The sequence below is a fragment of the Martes martes genome, assembly GCF_963455335.1.
Source record: "Martes martes genome assembly, chromosome: 12".
Taxonomy (NCBI): domain Eukaryota; kingdom Metazoa; phylum Chordata; class Mammalia; order Carnivora; family Mustelidae; genus Martes; species Martes martes.
The window spans coordinates 60,933,229-60,943,406 of NC_137900.1; the positions used below are offsets into that span (position 1 = coordinate 60,933,229).

The 10,178-nt window shown below is 47.8% G+C and overlaps 1 protein-coding gene across 1 annotated transcript; it reads left to right on the forward strand.

Moving 5' to 3' along the window:
• Window positions 1-2,065: 2,065 nt before the first annotated feature.
• CCIN (calicin) lies at window positions 2,066-3,832 on the forward strand (the record flags this gene model as incomplete). The annotated part of the gene is made up of 1 exon (XM_080820763.1): window positions 2,066-3,832. One exon carries the CDS (start codon window positions 2,066-2,068, stop codon window positions 3,830-3,832), a length of 1,767 nt encoding a protein of 588 aa, XP_080676889.1.
• Between the last annotated feature and the right edge of the window lie 6,346 nt (window positions 3,833-10,178).

Genomic DNA, 10,178 nt, shown 5'->3' on the forward strand with positions numbered 1-10,178 from the left:
TACTTGTGACCTCTCTCTGCCAAATAAATAAAATCCTTTAAAAAAAAAAATGTAAGTACTTTTAAATCGTTTTCAAGTTGCCAAATCCCCAAGGCAAAAGCCAGGTCTGAAATGGAAGAATGAGGTACAGGGACGATGACTGATAACCTGACTAAGCCAGGGAGGGAAAGAGCAGGCAGGCTCCCATGCCCCAAGCTCCAGGCTCCACTCTTCCTTGTAGGGGCGCTGAGGAAGACCTAAGGGTCAGGATTGGGGCTTGAGGCCTAGGTCCTCTCGGGACCATCTGGCCGTCGCCGCAAAGGCTTTCGAGATGAGCCCCTTGCCGGGAGCCCCCAAGGCTGGCCCGGGGTGGGGCCCCTGGGCTCTTCCACTGTCCGCAGAAGCCAACCACCCTCCGCGGGGGCTCCGCTGAACTTTAGCCCTTCCGTGGCACGGGCAACACAGAGACGCGCAGCGGGCACTCCGGGAACCCCACGCCCGCCGGCGGGCGACGGAGTCTGCAGCCACCCCACCCAGCGGGGCGCCCAGTGGGGACGCCGCGAGTCAGAGACCGCTCCTCTCCACCTCTCCACCTGTAAAGCGGGCACAGGCGGCTTTGTGCTGGACGTGGGAGGCCCTGCCATGGGCACTGCAGTCGCCACCGGGCGCCGGACGCGAGGGAACCGCGCAGCAAGGGGGCTGGGGTGGGTGGGAGGGGGGCGCTGCTGTCCCCGCGAGGAGCGGCTGCTGCGGGCGAGCTCAGGGAGCGCGGTCGCCCGGGCCTCCGCGGCCGGAGATGGCCCTCCAGCTCCACCGCGTGGCGGGACTGGGCTGGCGCAGCCCGCCCAAAGAGGGCGCGGGATTCCGAAGGGATTTGATTCCCCGCCACCACCAAACACCAGCCAGAGGATGACAGGTATTTACGTACAAAGGGAGCACCCAAGGACACCGGCGCTGGGTGAACTAATATAATATCAATAAAGTAATAGCAGCTAACATTTATTGAACGTTTTCTACAAGCCAAACATTGTACTTAACACGCTCTAATCATTTTCTCATTTAAATTCTTAATAACCTTCAAGTGGGTGCTGTTATTCCCGTCTCATAGATGAGGAAACTGAAGTTTAGAGAGTCTGAGCCACTTGTCCAAGTCGTCGATGCTTGATGGAGAGAGCTGACCGGCCACAGCCCCCAAAGTTGCATGACAACAGACTTGGAAATATGGAGAGAAGGTCCCAGTTTGCTGTAGAACTGAAATCATCAGGGCTTCAGAGGCCCTCCCATTCCCCAGTGTGTGGCTGACTCCTCTATCCCTGCTCCAGCCAGTGGCCTCTACCTCTCCCTCCATTTTAAAGAAGAATGGTGTCATTAAAAAAAAAAAAAAAAAAAAAGTGGTGTCCATGGCTACAAAGGTTAGAAGGCAAAGGACAGAGCCTGAAATTCTTCTCTGATGGCCAGGAGCCTTGGCAGAGAAAGGTACCTTGAGGCCTAAGAATCAGAGACTTGGGAAAGCTAGGTAGTTAGGAGCTTCCTGGAAAGATGAGTACTGTGACAGAAGGCTTGGCTTCCAGGGGTCTGATTCCAACCTGCTGTGTGATCTTGGGCAAGTCCCTTCTCTTCTCTGGGCCTGTTTCCCTCCTGTACATGGAAGGATCCTTCTAGATCCAAAAATCTCTTTTCTTCCTCTACCTTCCCCTTTTCCCTTCCTATACCACCCCCACCCAGACTGGCTCAGACATTCCAGAAATAGCCTTGAACTGAGTTTTAAAAGCCCTGGATAAGAGTTGCAACCCATCTCTGAGCTTCTCCTGAGCTCTGGGCCCAAGCCTTTAAGTCCTGGCAGGAGATCTAGCCTCGACAGGTTGGAGCCATCAGAGAGGAGAAAGGCCCTGTGCCTCTGAGAAAGGCCTCAGGGGCTGGCATTGTGATGACCTCATCCATTCTATGACATCACCCTCTCTCCCAGCCCCCCTCCTCCCTGATCAACTGCTCCGCAAACAACCATCAATCTGAATCCCAAAGGCCTGAGAACGTCTGTTCTCCAGTACCCGCTACTGATCTTCTGCCTCAGCCAGCCAGAAGCACCATGAAATTGGAATTCACAGAGAAAAACTACAACAGCTTTGTGCTGCAGAACCTGAACAAACAGAGGAAACGCAAAGAGTACTGGGACATGGCCCTGACTGTGGACCACCATGTCTTCTTTGCACATCGCAACGTGCTGGCTGCTGTCTCCCCACTGGTGAAGAGCCTCATCTCCAGCAATGACATGAAGACCACTGATGAGCTCTTTATCACCATTGACCCCAACTACCTGAGTCCGGCCACGGTGGACCAGCTCCTGGACTACTTCTACAGTGGCAAGGTGGTGATCTCGGAGCAGAACGTGGAGGAGCTCCTTCGCGGGGCCCAGTATTTCAACACGCCACGCCTTCGAATCCACTGTAACGACTTCCTGATTAAGTCCATTCGCCGTGCAAACTGCTTGCGTTACCTCTTCTTGGCTGAGTTGTTTGAGCTCAAAGAGGTGTCAGACTTGGCCTACTCTGGCATTCGTGACAACTTCCACTACTGGGCCAGTCCTGAGGGCTGTATGCACTTCATGCGCTGTCCCCCTGTCATCTTTGGCCGCCTGCTCCGAGATGAAAACCTGCATGTGCTCGATGAGGACCAGGCTCTCAGTGCCCTCATCAACTGGGTGTACTTCCGGAAGGATGAGCGGGAGAAGTATTTCAAGAAGTTCTTCAACTACATCAATCTTAATGCCGTCTCCAACAAGACACTGATGTTTGCCAGCAACAAGCTGATGGGCATGGAGAACAGCTCAGCCCACGCGACCCTGATCGAGAGTGTCCTCGTGGACCGAAAGCAGGAGAGGCCGTCCAGCTTGCTGAGCTACCAGCGGAAAGGTGCCCTGCTTGACTCGGTGGTCATCCTGGGCGGCCAGAAGGCCCATGGCAAGTTCAATGATGGAGTGTTTGCCTATATCATCCAGGAGGACCTGTGGTTGAAGCTGTCAGAGATGCCCTATCGGGCGGCAGCCCTTAGTGCCACCTCTGCTGGCCGCTACATCTACATCTCTGGTGGGACCACTGAGCAGATTTCAGGGCTGAAGACGGCTTGGCGATATGACATGGATGACAACTCCTGGACCAAGTTGCCGGACCTGCCAATTGGGCTCGTCTTCCACACCATGGTGACCTGCGGGGGGACAGTGTACTCAGTGGGTGGGAGCATTGCCCCAAGGCGGTATGTCTCCAACATCTATCGCTATGATGAGCGCAAGGAGGCCTGGTGCCTGGCAGGGAAGATGAGCATCCCTATGGATGGCACAGCTGTGATCACCAAGGGGGACCGGAACCTGTACATTGTCACGGGCCGCTGCTTGGTGAAGGGCTATATTTCCCGGGTCGGAGTGGTGGACTGCTTTGACACCAACACTGGGGATGTGGTCCAGTGTATCACCTTCCCCATTGAGTTCAACCACCGGCCCCTGCTCTCTTTCCATCAGGACAACATCCTCTGTGTACACAGCCACCGGCAGAGCGTAGAAATCAACCTGCAGAAGATAAAGGCCAACAAGACGACCACCTCGGTGCCTCTCTTACCCAACAACTGCCCCTTGGATGTGTCCCATGCTATCTGCTCCATTGGAGACAACAGAGTGTTTGTGTGTGGGGGTGTCACCACAGCCAGTGACGTCCAGACAAAGGACTACACCATCAACCCAAACGCCTACTTGTTGGACCAAAAGACAGGCGAATGGAAGACCCTGGCCCCCCCACCGGAGGCACTGGACTGTCCTGCCTGCTGTCTAGCCAAGCTACCTTGCAAGATTCTTCAAAGGATTTAAACAACTTTTTAAGTGGGAGAATAAGTAAATGCATTATTATTCACAATTTAATGAGAGAGAGAGGAAGACGGCCTGTTGGTTCCTTCTTAGTGTTCCAGTCTGTTTGGCCCTGAAAGTGGAGATTCAGGGCTAGGGTTGCTCCCAGGGGGTGGAAATTCAGGGCTACTCTGTCATTGGAGGAATCCAAGCTGAGGCTGGAATGGAGTCCCTGGCGCGTGGGACTGAAGCCTCTCCTGGGCACTGGCCAAGGTGGTGTCTGGGAAGCCCCCATTCTGTCCCCCGTAGTCACCTTGCTGACATCTGCTGGATGGACAGATAGTGTTTGCTTAGAGTTAGGAAACCTCAGGCTCCTCCAACACTCACTCCCCTTGAGTCTATCCAGGAAGGCAGGGGAGGGTCAGTCCCAGGTTCGGAACAGGAGACTGGGTTTGCGGGGGGAGATGGAGAAAATGGTGTGGGAAAGGCTCAGGGATGGGGATGGCAGGAACAGAGGAGGCAGGGTCACTTGGCTGTTGTATTTGACCGTGCAGCTGTGGTGTGTTTTTGATTTATTGGTGGGGAAGTTGGGAGTTACTTACAATTGTTTTCAGTAAGCAAAGTACATCGGGAACTTTCTCCAGGAATATAAGGCCTGAGGGATTGGGGGTGAAGGAGAGTTTAGTAAAGAGAGAAAAAAGGAATCTATGCAGCACTCCCCCCCTTCTCTGTGGTTTTGTGTCCTGTGGTCATCTGTGGTCCAGAAGCAGATGATCCTGCTTCTGGCGTATCCTTAGAAGGTCGGTAGTAGCCCTACACCATGTCCCAACGCCCCCGCCATTCACGTCACTTCATCTGATCACGTAGGCACATTATCACCTCACATCATCACAAGAAGGGTGAGTACAGCATAATAAGATATTTTGAGAGAGAGAGAGAGAGACTACATTCACATAACTTTTATTACAGAGTATTGTAAAATTACTCTATTATTCGCTATTGCTGTTAATCTCTTACCATGCCTAATTTATAAATTAAACTTTATCATAAGTATGTGTGTAGAGGAAAAAACATAGTACATAGAGGGCTAGGTACTATCTGCAGTTTCACGCATCCACAAGGGGTCTTGACACGGATCCCCTGCAGATAAGGGGGGAGGCTACTGTATTTTTGTTGGGTTCGAGAACCTTGGGGATGAGGTGAGAGGACAGGATGAGAGAGATAGGATGGCGTAATCGCTAGGAGCATGGCCACGGAGGGCCAGTCAGCCTGGTTTAAATACCAGTTCCACCACCTGCTGGGCACTCCTGGCCAAACTCCTTCACATCTCTGTGCCTTAGTTTCCTTATCTGCAAAAGAGGAGTGCCTACCTCCTAGGGTGATGCGAAGTTTAAATGAGTTAATATGTGCAGAATACCTAGGACAGTCCCTGGCATTATTAAGGTGCTACAGAAGGACATTTTTTTTAAAAGGGGGGGGGGGAAAGGAGTGTGGCAAGGGTCCATGTTCTTGAGCCTTTATATCAAGTATAAGGTCCCCTAAAATGCTCTTGGAGATTTCCTCCCTCAAAGCCTTGGTGAGCTTGCCTTGATTCTAACTATCTCGGTTACCCTTTCATATATAATTCTCCACAACTGAGAAGAAAATGACCGAGTCCTCGAAAACCATATAGGATCCTCATTTATCCACTCACTCATTCACGAATTTACTTATTCATCTACTCATCAATTCACACACACATAAACACACCATTTCCTGAGGCCTGTCTGTGTAGGTCCTTGTCCCAGGTATTGGGCCCACAGGCATGACACAGACAATCCATGTCCCAGTGAGGGAGTCCCTAGAGCAGTGCTGAGCAAGAGAAATATAACACAAGCCACACGTGTAATTTAAATTTTTCTAGAAGCTTCACGACAAAGGTAAAAATAAACAGGTGAGATTAATTTTAATAATATATTTTATTTAACCCAATAGATCCATATATTATTTAAGTAAATAATCAGTGTAAACATTTATTAATGAGATATTTAATGTTCTTTTTTTTCATATTAAGTCTTTGGAGTTGCATGTATATTTTACACTTAGAGCACAAATGAAGTTTGGACTAACCCCCGGGAGGCCAGTGGCTACTGGATTAGATTGTGCAGGACAGTTTGGATAGCTTCATGGCTCACACTGGTTCCAGCTCCTTCTTTTTCACAGGAAGTCCCAGGGACTTTTTCTTCAGTCCTGTTCAACCCACTCAAGATCATCTCCTTGACCTCTCTGCTGAGTGGCCACTTGCTTCAAAGCCCAACTTCTGCCCAAGTCTCACTCTGCTCCCTGCAGGTGAGGATCTTGGACTTCACAGCTGACCCTCTCTTCTCTGGACCCTTTCTCTCTTCTTCAGCACGGGGCAGCCCCCAGCTCTCCTGACCTCACTGCCATCCTCCAGCTGGAAGTACAAAGGGTCTTGCAGACCCAGGCAACTCAGCCCAGCTGCCCACCCCCCCCCCAGGCTGATCTGACTCCTGGTGCTGTTCTCCACGGCTGATTCTCTAGCCCTCTATGGTGTCTTGAGGCCCCACTCTTCTCTCCTCTTTCTCACCTGCTTGCCTCTCATTCTGCCACCGGATCTCCAGATCAGAGAGGTCACGTGATCTGAGCTCCACAGACGGTCCCACATCCACCAAAACCCTCCCCAGAGCTTCTGCTGCTTTCCTGCCTCTCAGAGGACGCGGCATCTTTCCACGATTCAATGTCAGTCCCTCTCGCCTGGCTCTCCATGTTGTCACCTCACAGCTTCTCAGGACCCTCAGTTCCTTCTCTCTGTACATCCCCTTCCTGATAATTTCTCTCTATTGCATAAACATTCTCAAGTTTCTCTTTCTCAGGAAACAAACCTTCCTCAGTTCTGAGGCCCACCTCTTGCTATCTGCCCATCTTTTTCCTCAGTTGAGCATCCTAAATGTCTCTGCTCTGGCTCCATCTCTCATTTCCAGATCAATCTCTTTTTTTTCTTTTAAAGATTTTATTTATTTATTGGACAGAGATCACAAGTAGGCAGAGAGACAGAGGAGGAAGCAGGCTCCCTGCTGAGCAGAGAGCCTGATGCGGGCCTCGATCCCAGGACCCTGGGATCATGACCTGAGCCGAAGGCAGAGGCTTTAACCCACTGAGCCACCCAGGCGCCCCTTCCAGATCAATCTCTAAACGACTCAGTCTGTCTTCTGTTCCTACCATGCTGCCGAACTGGCTCCTCACCACGTTGTCCTCTTTGTCCTTTTCTCCTTTGATTCTTTCCCTTGCAGTACTGGGCAACACTGGCCTCTCCTGCCTGTGGCAGAATCACTAGGGTGCTCGCTAAAAAGGGAGATCTTTGGCATGGTAGGATTATAATTTGATATATTAACCCTTGTTGTCCTTTCTTCCTCCTCTTCCTTCCTTCCTAACCCCCTCCCACATTACAGTTAGACCATAAGGCTGAAGCATTCAAGGCTTACCACCTTGAGGAGGCTGGCAGAGGCCAACGCAAGACTCAAAAGCCAAAATCTTGGCTTTAGCTACAAGGAAAGCTTTGGCAATTCATAGCCAAGTCTTGAAAGACAAAGCTTTTGAACTGCAACTCAGGTCTTCAAACTCAGAAGCATGAAGTCTTTCCAGGGGAAAATCAGACATGCACAGTTTTTAGCCAATCAGTTTCCAGATCTTCAACTTTTTTCCTAAAATCAATCCACCGGAGAATACACCTGTGGTGATTTCCTTCTAGTTCTCTTTTCTTTCCCATCTTCCCTTTCAAAATCATTCTTCAAACACTTTACACACACACACACACACACACACACACACACACACACACACACAGAGCAACCTTTACCCATTCCACAGCTTCCTAGGACATACTGCCTTAGGATACCACACAAGGATCAGTGAAGCCTCATTTCATCAAGACACCAATATCCAAAGAAGAATTTGTTGTTGTATTTTTCTGTGTTATTTATACAGTGTTTCTGTTAAGATGTGAAATCTGGTGTTAAAAACTGGGGTACTTTTGTCCCACTTAGGTTGTTCAGAAATATTAAATAACACAATGAAATGATGACACATTTTGAAAAGCTTTATTGTAGATATATAACTTGCCTATTATACAGTTCAAAGTGTCCAATTAATGGCTCTTAGTATATTCACAGAGTTGTATGATCATTATCACAATTGATTTTATAACCTCCTCCTTACCCCCCCCAAAAAAAACTTGAACTTCTTAGTTGTCACTCTCTAGCTCCCTTACCTTCCCAGCCCTAGGCAACCACTAGTATACTGTCTCTATGGATTAGCCTATCCAAGACATTTCATAAATACAGAATCATACAATATGTCACTTCTTACCTAGCTTATTTGACTGAGCATAATATTTGCAAGGTTCACCTATGTCGTAGCTTATGCTGGTATTTCATTCTTTTTTATGGCTGAATAATATTCTACTGCATGGATATACCACATTTTATTAATTCGTGTATCAGTTAATTGATGGACATCTGGGTTGGTTCCACTTCTTAGTTGGTATGATAATGCTCTATGGACATTCATGTCCAAGTTTTTGTGTTCACGTGTGTCTTCACTTCCGTTGGGTATATACCTCAGAGTAGAATTGTTGGATTCTGTGGTAACTCTATGTTTAATTATTTCAGAAACTGCCAGACTGTTTTCAAAGCAGATGCATCCTTTTACATCCCACCTGCAATGTATGGCAGTTTCAAGTTCTCCATGTCCTTGTCAACACTTCTTATTATCTGTCTTTCCAAATACAGCCATCCTACTGGGAGCAAAGTGGCATCTCATTATGGTTTTTATTTACATTTCCCTGATGGTTAATGATGCCAAGCATCTTTTCATGGGATTATTATATGACGGTTGCTTAATAACCTTGCATCTTCCGTGCTCAGTTGTTGTCAGAGAAAGCATTCTTCCTGAGAAAGGGCTCTGTGAGGACAAAACAAAGATGATGTGGCTCAGAAACATGGACAGTCATAGTGTATCATTTCATTTTGGCCACAGAACCATGGCAAGTCTATGCTTACCTTCCTACCATTTATTTTCGAATTAGAATATTTAAGATTTATTTGAAGTATTTTAGAGGGGCTCCTGGGTGGCTCAGTCGGTTAAAGTGTCTGCCTTGGCTCAGGTCATGATCCCCGGATCCTAGGATCGAGCTCCGCATCAGGCTCCCTGCTCGGGGGGGAGCCTGCTTCTCCCTGCCTGCTGCCTGCTGCTCTACTGTTCTGCCTGCTTGTGCACTCTCTCTCTCTCTCTCTCTCTCTGTCAAATAAATAAATAAAATCTTTTTTTTAAGTATTTTAGAAAATACCTGGGACCAAGTATGTCCACTTTGCATTTTTACCTTTCTCGTTAGTGAGAAGGAGCTCTGTTATCCCATGTCTAGTTACATATTTTATACCATTTAAAGGATGACATAAAACATTCCACATTTACTTCCAAAAGATCAGTGTTACATCTTTGAACGAAAGTAAATATATCATACATAAGTTAGAATGCTTATTGAGAAATGCAAGAAACATGCTAAATAAACCCTTCTTACTGTGAACACAACACGTAAAACCAATGATACATAACTATGTAGCTTAACAATTTATTGTAAATATTGTAAGTATCCATGTAACTACTACTGAGCACAAGAAAGCATTGCCAAGACCTCAAAAACTATGTGGCCGCTTTCCTGATTATGATCTCTTCTCTCCCCTCTGACCTCTATGATAATGTGTTCCTAACTTTTCTATATAGTTTTGTTATCTAAATAGGCATTTCTCATGTATAGGTAAGTTCAGCCTGTTTTTGGAATTCACAAGAAAATTGTACAGTATGAATTGTCTTATGCCTGGCTTCTTTGCTCAAAATTATGTTTTATAACTTATCCATGGTGTATGCAGGTTTAGTTCGATCCATTTCACATCTGTATACTATTCTGTCATATGACTATGTCATTTTCCCTATCCATTCTTCTGTTGATGGATGTCTGGGTTGTTTGCATTTTGGGTGATTACAGACCGTGCTGTTCTTGTGAGTGTATCCTGGTACATATGTACCAAGTTTGTCTAGGAAATATACCTAGTAGTGGGATTGCTGTCTTATTTGTAATGTAATTTGCAAATTTTCTTTGCAGAGTGATTGGTTTTTTTTTTTAAAGATTTTATTTATTTATTTGACAGACAGAGATCACAAGTAGGCAGAGAGGCAGACAGAGAGAGAGGAAGCAGGCTCCCTGCTGAGCAGGGAGCCCGATTCGGGGCTCTATCCCAGGACCCTGGGATCATGACCTGAGCCGAAGGCAGAGGTTTAACCCACTGAGCCACCCAGGTGCCCTGCAGAGTGATTG